Genomic DNA, 16,073 nt, shown 5'->3' on the forward strand with positions numbered 1-16,073 from the left:
TTGTTAATGACAGCACTCATAAGTAGATGACAATTAGAAATCCAGCACAAGACTGGTTACAGTTGCTGCCAAGTAGAAAATATTGTTATTCTTAACAAGAAATTCAAACTCAATATACGTGGTCATTTCCAAAGCTTATTGACAAATGACCAGGTGGATATTAATTGTTTTAAATGACAGGATCAATAGATCCTTATTCATTCAAAATAGTTAAATGACGACTCAACGAAAAATGTAATTTCATATTTCTCAAGTAACACGGTTCTCGAGAAACATCTTTGAGTCTAAGGTGTTCTTTAAAACTCAAAGGCTGAACCCAGGGCCAGGAATCAAGAACAACAGCTTGTATTCATACAGTGCCTTTAACGTAGTAAAACGTCCCATGGCACTTCACAGGAGTGTTATCAAAGTAAATCTGACATCAAGCCACACAGACAGATATTAGGGCCCGATGACCAAAAGCTTCATCAAAGAGGTAGGTCTTACAGGAAGAAAGGAAGGGAGAAAAACAGAGGTTGAGAGGTTTATGGAGGGAATTCCATAGGTTGCAAAGCCAGGGTTGAGGGTTTCAGCAGCAGATGAGTTGAGGCAGGATGGAGTTGGGTGATATCATGGAGGTGGAAATAGTGATACCTGATACGTGGTTCGAAGCTCACCTCAGGGTCAAATATGAAACCAAGGTCTTGAACAGTCTGGCTCTGTTGCCAGGGAGAGGAATGGAGTTAGTGGCTAGGAAACGGAGTTTGTGGGAGTGACTGAGGGCAATGGGTTCGGTGTTCTCAATATTTAGTTGGAGAAAATTTCTGTTCATCTAATACTGGACATCAGACAATCAGTCTGACAATTTAGAGACAGTGGATGGGTCTAGAGAGGTTGTGGTGAGGTAGAAGTCGGTGTCATCAGCCTGTGTGCATACGATAACATAGAACATAGAACATAGAACATACAGCACAGAACAGGCCCTTCGGCCCACAATGTTGTGCCGATCCTTTGTCCTCTGTCAAGGACAATTTAATCTATACCCCATCATTCTCCTTTATCCATATACCTATCCAAAAGCCTTTTGAAAGTCCCTAAAGTTTCTGACTCAACAACTTCCCCGGGCAAGGCATTCCATGCCTCGACCACTCTCTGGGTAAAGAACCTTCCCCTGACATCCCCCTTATATCTCCCACCCTTCACCTTAAATTTATGACCCCTTGTAACGCTTTGCTCCACCCGGGGAAAAAGTTTCTGACTGTCTACCCTATCTATTCCCCTGATCATCTTATAAACCTCTATCATGTCACCCCTCATCCTTCTCCTTTCTAATGAGAAGAGGCCTAGAATGTTCAGCCTTTCCTCGTAAGACTTATTCTCCATTCCAGGCAACATCCTGGTAAATCTCCTCTGCACCCTCTCCAAGGCTTCCACATCCTTCCTAAAATGAGGCGACCAGAACTGCACACAGTACTCCAAATGAGGCCTTACCAAGGTCCTGTACAGCTGCATCATCACCTCACGGCTCTTAAATTCAATCCCTCTGCTAATGAACGCTAACACCCCATATGCCTTCTTCACAGCCCTATCCACTTGAGTTGCAACTTTCAATGATCTATGCACATAGACCCCAAGGTCTCTCTGCTCCTCCACATGCCCAAGAACCCTACCGTTAACCCAGTATTTTGCATTCATGTTTGTCCTTCCAAAATGGACGACCTCACACTTTTCAGGGTTAAACTCCATCTGCCACTTTTCAGCCCAGCACTGCAACCTATCCAAGTCCCTTTGCAGACGACAATAGCCCTCCTCGGTATCCACAACTCCACCAACCTTTGTATCATCTGCAAATTTACTGACCCACCCTTCGACTTCCTCATCCAAGTCGTTAATAAAAATCACAAACAGGAGAGGACCCAGAACTGATCCCTGCGGCACGCCACTGGTAACTGGGCTCCAGGCTGAGTATTTACCATCTAAGACCACTCTCTGCCTTCTATCAGTTAGCCAATTCTTAATCCAACTGGCCACATTCCCCACTATCCCATGCCTCCTGACTTTCTCCATAAGTCTACCATGGGGGACCTTATCAAATGCCTTACTAAAATCCATGTACACCACATCCACTGGTTTACCCTCATCCACTTGCTTGGTCACCTGCTCAAAGAATTCAATCAGGCTTGTGAGGCAAGACCTGCCCCTCACAAAACCGTGCTGACTGTCCCGAATCAAGCAGTGTCTTTCCAGATGCTCAGAAATCCTATCCCTCAGCACCTTTTCCATCAACTTGCCTACCACCGAAGTAAGACTAACTGGCCTGTAATTCCCAGGGTTGTTCCTATTCCCTTTCTTGAACAGGGGCACAACATTTGCCACCCTCCAATCACCTGGTACCACCCCCGTCAGCAGAGAAGATGAAAAGATCATTGCCAGCGGCTCTGCAATTTCATCCCTTGCTTCCCATAACATCCTTGGATATACCCCGTCAGGCCCGGGAGACTTGTCTATCTTCAAGTTATTCAAAAACCCCAACACATCTTCCCTCCTAACGAGCACTTCCTCGAGCTTACCAGTCTGCTTCCCACCGTCCTCTTCAGTAATACACCCCTTCTCATTCGTAAATACCGAAGAGAAGTACTCATTCAAAACCTCACTTATCTCTTCCGGCTCAACACACAGTCTCCCGCTATTGTCCTTGACCGGACCTATGGTCCCCCTAGTCATCCTCATATTTCTGACATACGCGTAAAAGGCCTTGGGGTTTTCTTTTATCCTACCCGCCAAGCATTTTTCATGCCCTCTCTTAGCTCTCCTAATCCCTTTCTTCAGATCCTTCCTGGCCAACTTGTATCCCTCCAGAGCTATGCCTGTGCCCTTTTTCCTCAACTTTATATACGCATCCTTCTTCTTCCTAACAAGACTCTCAACCTCTCTTGTCAACCACGGTTCCCTCACATGACCATCCCTTCCCTGTCTGACAGGGACATGCTGACACTGTGGGCTGGATTTTACCAAGCCTTGTACGTAGGGCTCTGGGATGGGGGGGGGGGGGGGGGGGGGGGGGGCGAAGATGGTTCCGGCAGAGGTCCGCCACGGAGGCTGAAGCCTGGAGGGCTCAGCCCGAGCATCCCAGCGGCGGCGAGGTACCGTGGTGACCCCCCGCCACTGGGTGACGGGACTTCAGTTACAATATTTAAATTAATGAGATGAATAAATTTAAATGAACTTAACTGCAATCTTCCAGGCCGGCCATGATGTCTGGCATGACAGCCAGCACTCCCGCGCCTTCAATTCCCTGGCTGGGGAAAGCCAGCATGACACTGGTGGGGAGGGGGTGGGGTTAAGATTTTCAGTGCTGGGGTTCGGGGGGGGGGGGGGGGGTGAAATGGGGTCAAATAAATGTAATGAGTGCAGGGGATGGTAGGAAGGGGTGAACTTTCAACTTTGTACAGTCTGGGAGGGGGCGGGGGGTGGTGGGAAGCAAGGTCAGAATTCAAAGGTAAGTGTTTTGGGGAGAGTGGGCAAATACCTAATGTAATTTTTTATTGGGGCGGGGGTGTTACAATTTTATTTTGTAAATTTTGGGGGTGTTCACTTAAAAAATTTAAATATGCCAGCAGGGCTGGCTGCCCTTTAAAAATGGCACCAGCACAGACAGCTGACGCCATTGCCAGTGATGGACAACCCACCCCCTCCCCATGACTGGGGAGGTAGGAAGGCTGCCCTGGCTATTTAAATGACCGGCTGCATGGTACATCACGGCAGCTCTTCGGCGTGCAGCCCACATGAGCTTGCCGGCGGGCTCTTAAAATTCAGCCCCGTGTTTTTGGATGATTTCACCATGGGACTGCATAAAGCCGAGAAATAGGAGGGGGCCAAGCATAGATCGTTCAAGGACACTAAAGGTAATTAGGGGAATGGGAAGAGAAACCATTGCAGGTGCATCTTTGGCTATGACTGAATAAATAAGCACGAAACCAGGTGAATGGAGACTGTGACGTAGTGATAATGTCACTGGACTAGTAATCTGGAGACCCATGCTAATACTCTGGGAACAGGGGTTCAGATCCCACCAAGGCAGCTGGTGGAATTTAAGTTCAATTAATTAATAAAAATCTGGAACTGAAAGCTAGTCTCATAAATGATGACCATGAAACTACCATCGATTGTCATAAAAACCCATCTGGTTCATGAATGCCCTTTATGGAAAGAAATCTGCCGTCCATACCTGGTCTGGCCTACATGTGACTCCAGAGCCACAACAATATGGTTGACTCTTAACTGCCCTCTGAAATGGCCTTGCAAGCCATTCAGTTGTACAAAACTGCTACACAAAAAATGAAAAGGAATAAAACCGGACAGAACACCCGGCATCGACCTAGACACCAGAAACGACAGTGGCAAACCCAGCCCTGACGACCCTGCAAAGTCCCCCTTACTAACATCCAGGGGGCTTGTGTCAAAATTAGCAGAGCTGCTCCACAGACCAGTCAAGCAACAGCCTGACACAGTCATACTCACAGAAACATAACTTACATTCAATTTCCAAGATGCCACTATTACCATTCCTGAGTATGTCCTGTGGTGTACAGTCGTGAGGGAGCTGCCCTAGAGTTCTCAATATTGACTCCCAGAAATACTAGAGAACCAAGGCACTCGCGAGAATGGGGAATGGAAAGAAATTAGTCTTAGTAAAAAGGTCGTACTGGACTGAAAGTAGAGAAATCTCCTGGACCTGATGATCTACATCCCAAAGAGGTGGCTACAGAGATAGTGGATGCATTGGCGGTCATCTTCCAAAATTCTACAAATTCTGGAACGGTTCCTGCAGACTGGCAGGTAGCAAATGTAACCCCACTATTTAAGAAAGCAGAGAGAGAAAACAGGGAACTACAGACCTGTTAGTCTGACATCGGCAGTAGGGAAAATGCTAGAATCTATTCTAAAGGATGTAATAACTGGACACTTAGAAAATAATCGTAGGATTGCGCAGACTCAACATGGATTAATGAAAGGGGAATCATGTTTGACAAACCAGTTGGAGTTTTTTTGAGGATGTAACTAGCAGAGTAGATAAGGGAGAAACGGTGGATCTGGTGTATTTGGACTTTCAGGAGGCTTTTGATAAGGTCACACACAACAGGCTAGTAAATAAAATTAGAGCACATGGGATTGGGGGTAATATACTGGCATGGATTGAGAATTGGTTAATGGACAGAAAACAGTCATTCTCAGGTTGGCAGGCTGTTACTAGTGGGCTACAGCAAGGATCAGTGCTTGGGCCCCAGCTATTCACAATCTGTCAATGATCTGGATGTGGGGACCAAATGTAATATTTCCAAGTTTGCCGATGACAACAAAACTAAGTGGGAATATGAATTGTGAGGAAGATGCAAAGAGGCTTCAAGAGGATTTAGACAGGCTAAGTGAGTGGGCAAGAACATGGCAGATGGAATATAATGTGGAAAAATGTGAAGTTATCCAATTTGGTAGGAAAAACAGAAATACAAAGTATTTCTTAAACGGTGAGACATTGGGAAGTGTTGATATCCAAAGGGACCTGGGTGTCCTTGTTCACAAGTCACTGAAAGCTAACATGCAGGTGCAGCAAGCAATTGGGAAGGCAAATGTCATGTTGGCCTTTATTGCAAGAGGATTTGAGTATAGGATAAAGATTTCTTGTTGCAATTGTACAGAGCCTCGGTGAGACTGCACCTGAAATATTGTTTACAGTTTTGGTCTCCTTACCTAAGGAAGGATATACTTGCCATAGAGGGAGTGCAATGAAGGTTCACCAGACTGATTCCTGGGATGGCAGGACTGTCCATGAGGAGAGATTGAGGAGGCTGGGCCTGTATTCTCTAGAGTTTAGAAGGATGAGAGGTGGTCTCATTGAAACATACAAAATTCTTGCAGGGCTCAACAGAGTAGATGCAGGATGGATGCTTCCCCTGGCTGTGGGGTGTGTGTCCAGAACTAGGAAACACAGTATGAGAATAAGGGGTAGGCCATTTGGGACTGAGATGAGGAGGAATTTCTTCACTCAGAAGGTTCTGAATCTTTGGAATTCTCTAACTCAGAGGGCAATGAAGGCTCAGTCATTGAGAATGTTCAAGACAGAGATCGATAGATTTTTAGATATTAAAAGCATCAAGGGATATGGGGAAATGGCATGAAAGTAGACGATCAGCCAAGAACTAGTTGAATGATGGAACAGGCTTGAGGGGCTGAATGGCCTACCCCGCTCCTATTTCCGATGTTCCGGACTCTACAAAGTCTCATGGCATCCAGTTAAACATGGGGAAGGAAACATGCTGATTACCACCTACTGCCCCCCCTCAGCTGATGAATCAGTACTTCTCCATGTTGAGGAAACATGTTGATTACCACCTACTGTCCCCCCTCAGCTGATGAATCAGTACTTCTCCATGTTGAACACCACTTCGAAGAAGCACTAATGGTGGCAAGGGTACAGAATGTAGTCTGGGTGGGGGACTTCAATGTCCGTCACCAAGAGTGGCTCGATAGCACCACTACTGACTGAGCAGGCCGAGTCCTGAAAAACATAACTGCCAGACTGGGCCTGCGGCAGGTGGTGAGCAAACCAAGAGAAAAAAACCTACTCGACTTCGTCCTCACCAATTTACCTGTTGCAGACGCATCTGTTTGAGACAGTATTGGTAGGAGTGACCATCACAAAATCCTTCTGAAAACAAAGTTCTGTCTTCACGCTGAGGATACTCATCATTGTGTTGTGTGGCAAGACCACTGTGCTAAATGGGATGGATTCAGAACAGATCTGGCAGCTCAAAACAGGGCATCCATGAAATGCTGTGCGCCATCATCATCAGCAGAACTGTATTCAATCACAATCTGTAATCTCATGACCTGGCATATCCCTCACTCTACCATTACCATCAAGCAAGGGATCAATTCTGGCTCAATAAAGAGTGCAGGAGAGCATGTCAAGAGCAGCTCCAGGCATACCTAAAAATGAGGTGTCAACCTGGTGAAAATACAACACAGGATTACATGCATGCCAAACAGCAAGCAATAGCCAGAGCTAAGCGATCTCACAATCAACAGATCAGATCAAAGCTCTGTAGTCCTGCCACATCCAGTAGTGAATAGTGGTGGACAATTAAACAACTAATTGGAGGAGATGACTCCAAAAATATGCCCATCCTCAATGATGGAGGAGCCCAGCACATCAGTGCAAAAGAAAGGCTGAAGCATTTGCGACCATCTTCAGCCAGACGTGCCATGCGGATGATCCATCGCAGCCTCCTCCTGAGGTCCCCAGCATCAGATGCCAATCTTCAGCCATTTCAATCACTCTACATGATATGAAGAAACAGCTGAAGGCAATGGATACTGCAAAGACTATGGGCCCTGACAACATGTAGTACTGAAGACTTGTGCTGCAGAACTAGCGGCATCCCTAACCAAGCTGTTCCAGTACAGCTACAACACCGGCATCTACCCAACAATGTGGCAAATTGCCCAGGTATATCCTCTCCACAAAAGCAGGACAAATCCAATCCGGTCAATTACCGCCCCATGAGTCTACTCTCGATCATCAGCAAAGTGATGGAAGCTATTGTTAACAGTGCTATCAAGCGCCCCTTAAATAGCAACAACCTACTCACTGATGCTCAGTTTGGGTTCTGCCAGGGCCAGTCGGCTTTTTTTTATTCATTCATGGGATGTGGGCGTCGCTGGCTAGGCCTTGGTCCAAACATGGACTAAAGAACTAAACTCAAGAGGTGAGGTTGATTACCCTGGATATCAAGGCAGCATTTGACCAAGTGTGGTAACAAGGGGCCCTAAATAAATTGAAGTCAATGGGAATCTGGGAAAATGCTCGACTGATTGGAGTCATACCAAGCACAAAGGAAGATGGTTGTGGTTACTGAAGGCCAATCATCTCAGCCTCAGGCCATTGCTGAAGGAGTTCCTCAGGGTAGTGTCCTAGGCCCAACCAACTTCAGCTGCTTCATAAATGACTTTCCCTCCATTATAAGCCCAGAAGTGGGGATGCTCGCTGATGATTTTACAATGTTCAGCATCATTCGCAACTCCTCAGATACTGAAGCAGTCTGTGTCCACTTGCAGCAAGGCCTGAACAACATTCAGGCTTGGGCTGATAAGTGGCAAGTAACAGTTGAACCACACAAGTGCCAGGCAATGACTATCTCCAATAAGAGAAAATCTAACCATCCTCCCTTGACATTCAATGGCATTACCATCGCTGAGTCCCCTATCAACATCCTGAGTTACCATTGACCAGAAACTGAACTGGAGCAGTCATATAAATACTGTGGTTGCAGAAGCAGGTCAGAGGCTGGAAATTCTACAGCGACGGACTCCCGCCTCCAACTACACTCAGGAAGCTCAACACCATCCAGGAAAAAGCAGCCCATCGATTACCTTAAACATTCCACTTCCTCCACCACCGACGCACAGTGGCAGCAGTGTGTACCATATACAAGATGCACTGCAGCAACTCACCACACCTCCTTCAACAACACCTTCCAAACCCACGACCTCTACCACCCAGAAGGACAAAGGCAGCAGATGCATGGGAACACTACCAAGTTTCCTCCAAGCCACACACTAACCTGACTTGGAAATATACTGCAGTTCCTTCACTGTCGTTGGGTCAAAATCCTGGAACTCCCTTCCTAACAGGACTGTGGGTGTACCTGCACCAGATGGACTGCAACAGTTCAAAGGCAGCAGCTCACCACCACATTGTCAAGGGCAATTAGGGATAGGCAACAAATGCTGGCCTTGCCAGCGACACCCAAATCCCATGAAACAAACAACAAAAAAACTCCAACCCAGCAGGGCAATGGAGGAGAGGCATTTTAGGAGGATGGTGTGGTGAACTATATCAAAGCTGCAAACAGGTTGAGAAGGTTGAGGGGGGTAATTTACTTTCGTCAGTCACACACTATGTTATTTGTGACTTTGATCAGTGTAGTTTTGGTACTATGGCAGGAGCGGAAACCTGATTGGAGGAACTCAAACATGGAATCCTAGGAAAGATGGGCGTGAATTTGGGTTGGCAGGGGGGTGGGAACCTGAGTGCAGATTTAAAAGAGAGAGGAGCAAAGCTAGAAATGGAAGACAGAAAATTAGTAAGCAAGAATGGAAGACAGAAGGGTAGAAAATAGTGAATAAGGCTTGGAAATATGATGTCATTCCCACTACTGAAACATGGCTTAAAGAAGGGCATGAATGGTAGCTCAACATTCCTGGTTACAGGGTTTTCAGACTGGATAGAGAGGGGGATAAAAAAAGAGGGTCGTTGCAACATTGGTTAAGGAACAATCACAGGTGTGAAGAGGGATGATATGCTGGAGGGATCATCAAATGAGGTAACATATGTTGAGCTGAAGAACAAAAAAGGAACAATCACACTGCTGGGAATGAAACTATAGACCCCCAAACAATCAGAGGGAGATGGAAGAGCAAATACGTAAGCAAATTTCTGCAAAAACAATAGTGCAGTAGTGTTGAGGGATTTCAATTTCTCTAATATTAACTGGGATAAAATCAGTTTAAATGCTATAGAGGAACAGAATTCTTAAAATGCATTCTGGGGGAAATTTTTAGCCAAATAGCAAGCCCAACGAGAAAAGGGGCAACTCTGGACTTAGTTTTAGGGAATGAAACTGGGAAGGTAGAAGGGGCATCAATTTTGGTGGTAGTGTATCATAATTCATTTAGATTTAATGTAGTTATGAAAAAGGAAAAAGATAGACTGGGAGTCTATCGATTGGGGAAAGGCTAACTTTACTAAGCTGAGATGTGATTTAGCAAAAGTAGACTACCTGAAGGTAACTCAGTGTCAGAGCAGTGGGAGTCATTGAAGGAGCAGATAGTGAGGGTTCAGTATATTCCCACAAATGAGTGGGACTCCCAAATCAAGAGCCCCTTGGAGGTCAAGGAGCAGAGCAGGGATAAGGCCAAACAAGGATGCTTATGTCAGATACCGAGACTTCAATATTGCAGAAAGTCTGGAGAATGTAAGATGATCAAATTTACTTCAGCATCAGAGACGTAGCAGCCAAGTCTTATTGTGTCGTCTGGTGTAATCCAGTGCAGAAATGTGGTCTTGATGTCCAGAGAAGTCCAGGAATTTGGAAGCCAAATCTGACAAAAGACCTAGTGTTCACTGAGGAAGGCAGAGTGTGGGTATGGTTGGGGATGGGCAGTGGCGCTTTAAACTAGCAATTAACTTGTAGTTAGGGCTAAAATGTACCCACTATTAGAGTCGGGGGATTTAAAAAGAGAGGAGACTGGGAGAGAAAGGGGAATAGATGGTCAAGGATTGATGTGGATAGTAAGAAGCTCCTTACAAAGCTGACCACTAGGAATCATCTTGAAAGCTGGGACCAAGAGTCAAGTGCCAAAGAAGAGTACCACCAATGTTAAAGTACCACCAAAACTAGTGAAATAAATTAGGAAATAGTTATTAGATGACACAGAGCTTGGGTTTTAAAAGCCTGAAAATTGCAGCAGGGAGGAACATCCAAGGATGGAGAGGAGTTCCACGGTTTTCAAGTCCTGGGAAATGTTTTCTAAAAGTATTCAAATCTGTGAACAAATATTTGATTGTGTGTGTGTGGAATACACATTCATCACTCAAGCCTTTACCCAACCTCCTACCATAGTACAAGATTTCCCCAAGCTCTCCACTACGGCGGCACAGTGGCGCAGTGGTTAGCACCGCAGCCTCACAGCTCCAGGGACCCGGGTTCGATTCTGGGTACTGCCTGTGCGGAGTTTGCAAGTTCTCCCTGTGTCTGCGTGGGTTTCCTCCGGGTGCTCCGGTTTCCTCCCACACGCCAAAGACTTGCAGGTTGATAGGTTAATTGGCCATTACAAATTGCCCCTAGTATAGGTAGGTGGTAGGGAAATATATAGGGACAGGTGGGGATGTGGTAGGAATATGGGATTAGTGTAGGATTAGTATAAATGGGTGGTTGATGGTCGGCACAGACTCGGTGGGCCGAAGGGCCTGTTTCAGTGCTGTATCTCTAAACTAAACTACTCATCTTGGAATTCAATGCTACTATTGTGAGCTTTGTGCTGTGGGCCCACAATAGAAACACGGCTTAAATTTATTTCACTTATGATCCTCGCACCCAACAGATAGAGGGAGCCTTCATCCCATCTGTCTGATGTGGATTTAAATCTAGATTCCAAAGGTGAAAGGATAACCCACTGTGCCCCCCAGTCTGAGATATGAGATCATGAATATTTAAAAAATATTATATATTTACCTCTCCTGCAACTGTGTGTATTTTGAAATGCAATTGCCACCAAGGCAGGGCGCACAAAAACATGCAGTATCTGATTTCTATAGGACGCACACATCAGCACTGAGACTGTGTACTTGAAAATATTTTCAACTGTGAATTCAGTTGGTGTTTCCTCTTGGCAAAGCACAACCTGGTCTTTGACTGTCTTCACTATGTTGTGGCGTAGGGCAAGACTGGAGCGAATCACTTTGTCAGATGTTACATTTCCTGGAACACAGGGATCAGTGAAATTTAGTTCACTGTAAACATGTAGAACAGGAAAAAAACCTGAGACATGCTAAAATGGCATTCAGTATACATCAATAATTATATAAACAAATGAACATTAGTTTTCATTTCTCAATAGTATTACTGGCTTCATGACCTGGGCTATAACTTTGCTTTTGCTTGAAAACATTGATTTCCTAGGTAAAAGACGACCAGCCTACCACAGGCAGCTCCTTCCAGAGAAGTAAAATACTGTAGATATTAGAAATCTGAAATAAAAACAGAAAATGCTGGAAATACTCAGCAGGTCTGGCAACATCTGTGGAGAGAGAAACAGAGTTAACTTCTCAGGTCTGTGACCTTTCACCAGCTCTAATGAAAGGTCACAGACCTGAAACCTTAACTCTGTTTCTTCCTCCACAGATGCTGCCAGACATGCTGAGCAGCTACTTATAGACAGTTTTGAACAAGAAATGATAAAATATAAAGACTGAAAAGCTTAATTCTTTAACTTTTCATCACTATAAAAAAAAATTCACTCGTGTACTTCAGATTCCATCCATCCCCACAATAGTAGAATACTGGGTATGACCACAGCTAAAGTTATGAAAATGTCATGTTCCATTGATTTCCTATTACTTATTTTTGTCATCTTTGAGTTTCCAGTTGTCACAGGAAAACTGAATTACAGCATGCAATACCAAAATCACCAATAAAAAAATCTTGAACCCCAAAATGTTATGAAGGAATTAAATTTATTCAGTTGCCTTGAAGCAGTGGCCTTGGTAAGCCTGTATTCAGGACTATTTTTCAATTGTACTCATTTTAAAAAAAAGTGATCAGCTGTTTTTAGACTGTGCCAGCTTTTCTGTGGTCAGTAGCTGGGTGTGCACAATGCAGTGGTATTTATAGCATAAGGCATAAATAACTGAAAGACCAGGGAAGAAAACTTCCGATAACTCACTGAAGACATACCTAGAGAAACCAGTGAGGAAATAGCATGACTGTTTCAATATAGTAGTTAAGCTGCTTCTTGATTTGAAGTTGTATATCTTTATGCTAATAGAAACCACTAGATTTGAACAGTAAGCATACAATTGCTACGCATATTACTGAACAAACTGAGCAAGGCTACCTTTGTCAACCATAGTACTGCAATGCTCAATGTCTAGTATGACCATCATGCTCATGCTATCTCTGAAATAAAGTATTTGCACTGTTTGTTATAATTACATTGATAATAGAGTCATAGAGTTATACAGCACAGAAAGAGGCCCTTCGGCCCATCATGTCCAGGCCGGCCATCAAGCACCTATCTATTCTAATCCCATTTTCCAGTACTTGGCCCGTGGCCTTGTATGCTATGGCGGTTCAAGTGTTCATCTAAATATTTCTTAAATGTTGTGAGGGTTCCTGTCTCTACCACCCCTTCAGGCAGCGTGTTCCAGATTCCAACCACCCTCGGGGTGAACATTTTTTTTCCTCAAATCCCCTCTAAATCTCCTGTCCCTTACCTTAAATCTACACCCCCTGGTTATTGACACCTCCGCTAAGGGAAAAAGTTTCTCCCTATTTACCCTATCTATGCCCCTCATAATTTGTATACCTCAATCAGGTCCCCCCTCAGCCTTCTCTGCTACAAGGAAAACAACCCTAGCCTATCCAGTCTCTCTTCATAGCTGAAATGCTCCAGCCCAGGCAACATCCTAGTGAATCTCCTCTGCACCCTCTCCAGTGCAATCACATCCTTCCTATAGTGTGGTGACCAGAATGCACACAAAACTCTAGCTGTGGCCTAACTAGCGTTTTATACAGCTCCATCATAACCTCCCTGTTCTTATATTCTGTGTCTCGGCTAATAAAGGCAAGTATCCCATATGCCTTCCTAACCACCTTCAGTGATCTATGGACAAGTACACCAACATCCCTCTGACCTCTGTACTTCCTAGGGTCCTACCATCCATTGTACATTCCCTTGCCTTGTTAGTCCTCCCAAAATGCATCACCTCACACTTCTCAGGATTAAATTCCATTTGCCACTGCTCTGCCCATCTTACCAGCCCATCTATATCGTTCTGTGATCTAAGACTTTCCTCCTCACTATTTACGACACCATCAATTTTCATGTCATCTGCAAACTTACTGATCATTCCTCCTATATTCAAGTCTAAATCATTAAGGTACACTACAAACAGCAAGGGTCCCAGCAGCGATCCCTGCGGTATACCACTGGTCACAGCCTTCCAATTGCAAAAACAACCCGCGCCCATTACTCTCTGTCTCTTGTCACTAAGCCAATTTTGGATCCAATTTGCCAAATTGCCCTGGATCCCATGGGCTCTCACCTTCTTAACCAATCTCCCATGCAGGACCTTACCAAAAGCCTTACTGGAGTCCATGTAGGCTACATCAACTGCTTTACCCTCGTCTACACATCTATTCACCTCCTCGAAAAATTCAATCAAGTTTGTTAAACATGATCGCCCCCCCGACAAAGCCATGTTGAGTATCCTTGATTAATCCCTGCCTCTCCATTAATCCTGTCCTTCAGAATTTTTTCCAATATTTTCCCTACCACTGATGTTAGACTCACTGGCCTGTAATTACCTGGTTTATCCCAACTACCCTTCCTGAATAATGGTACATTCGCTGTCCTCCAGTCCTCTGGCACCTCTCCTGTGGCCAGACAGGATTTGAAAATTTGTGTCAGAGCCCCTGCTATCTCCTCCCTTGCTGCACATAACAACCTGGGATACAATTTATCCACTTTTAAGCCCGCTAATACGTCCTCCCTTTCAATGCTAATTTGTTCAAGTATATCACAAGGCCCCTCCCTGATCTCTACACCTACATCGTCCTTCTTCATAGTGAACACAGATGAAAAGTAATCATTTAAAACCTCACCGAGGTCCTCCGGCTCCACACACAGATTGCCACTTTGGTCCCTAATGGGCCATACTCTTTCCCTGGTTATCCTCTTGCCTTTAATATACATAAAATGCCTTGGGATTTTCCTTTATCTTGCCCGCCAGTGTTTCTTCATGTCCCCTCTTCGCTCTCCTAATTATTATTTTTTTAAGTACCCCGCTACACTTTCTATACTCCTCTAGGGCCTCGCTGTTTTCAGCACACTGAATCTGCCATAAGCCTCCCTTTTTTTCCTTATCCAATCCTCTATATCCCTTAACATCCAGGGTTCCCAGGACTTGTCGGTCCTTCCCTTCACCTTTACGGGAACATGTTGGCCCTGAACTCTCACTATTTCCTTTTTGAATGACTCCCATTGGTCTGATGTAGACTTTCCTACAAGTAGCTGCTTCCAGTCCACTTTGGCCAGATCCTCTTTTATCATATTGAAATTGGCTTTCCCCCAATTCATTACTTTTATTTCCAGTCCATCTTTGTCCTTTTCCATAACTACCTTAAATCTTAGAGTTATGGTCACTGTCCCCGAAATGCTCCCCCACTGACACTTCTACCACTTGTCCAGCTTCATTCCTAGGATTAGGTCCAGTACTGCCCCTTCTCTTGTAGAATTTTCTACATGCTGGCTCAAAAAGCTCCCCTGGATGCACTTTAAGAATTCGGCTCCCTTAAGCCTATTCCAGTTAATATTGGGGAAGCTGAAATTCCCTACTATTACCACCCTATTAGTTTTACGCCTCTCATGAGATTTGCCTACATATCTGCTCCTCTATCTCTCCGACTGTTTGGAGGCCTGTAGTTCACTCCCAGCCAAGTGATTGTTCCCTTTTTGTTTTAAAGTTCGATCCATATGGCCTCATTTGAGGAACCTTCGAAGACATTATCCCTCCTTACTGCAGTAATTGACTCCTTGATCAATAGTGCAATGCCACCTCCTCTTTTACACCCCCCACCCTCCATCATGCCTGAAGATTCTATACCCTGTAATACGGAGCTGCCAGGCCAGCCCTTCCCTCAACCATGTCTCTGTGATAGCAATAATATCATATTCCCATGTGTTAATCAGTACCCTCAATTCATCTGCCTTACTTGTAAGACTCCTTGCATTAAAATAGATGCAATCCAGCCTTGTATTATTCGCTTGTGCCTATATTTGTTCCGCCTTCTAGACTGACTTAAATTTCTCTTCTTTATTTGGCTATGCATCACCCCCTACTCTGTATCCCACCCCCCTGCCAAATTAATATAAACCTCCCGCAACAGCACAAGCAAACCTCCCAGCAATTATGTTGGTCCCGTTCCGGTTCAGGTGCAACCCGTCCAACTTGTACAGCTCCTACTTTTGCCAGAAACAGATCCAATGATGCAGGAAACTAAAGCCCTCCCTTCTGCACCATGTCTTCAGCCACACATTCATCTGCTCTATCCTGCTATTCCTATACTCACTAGCACTGGGAATAATCCAGAGATTACAACCTTTGAGGTCCTGCTTTTTAATCTGCTACCTAGCTCACTAAATTCGTGTTGCAGGACCTTATCTCTCTTCCTACCTATGTCATTGGTACCAATGTAAACCACAACCTCTGATTGTTCACCATCCCCCTTCAGAATGTCCTGCAGCCACTCCGT

At 44.8% G+C, this 16,073-nt stretch overlaps 1 protein-coding gene across 3 annotated transcripts in view; it reads right to left on the reverse strand.

Annotated features, from left to right (window-relative positions):
• The window catches only part of gnpat (glyceronephosphate O-acyltransferase), a 52,398-nt gene that overhangs the window by 10,998 nt on the left and 25,327 nt on the right, over positions 1 to 16,073 (reverse strand). For all 3 annotated transcript variants that reach the window (XM_068020245.1, XM_068020253.1, XM_068020235.1), the window contains exon 10: positions 11,274 to 11,519. In XM_068020245.1, the coding sequence (XP_067876346.1) occupies positions 11,274 to 11,519 (246 nt within the window). The remainder of the gene's footprint in view (positions 1 to 11,273; positions 11,520 to 16,073) is intronic.

Source organism: Heterodontus francisci, chromosome 3 (genome assembly GCF_036365525.1).
Source record: "Heterodontus francisci isolate sHetFra1 chromosome 3, sHetFra1.hap1, whole genome shotgun sequence".
NCBI lineage: Eukaryota > Metazoa > Chordata > Chondrichthyes > Heterodontiformes > Heterodontidae > Heterodontus > Heterodontus francisci.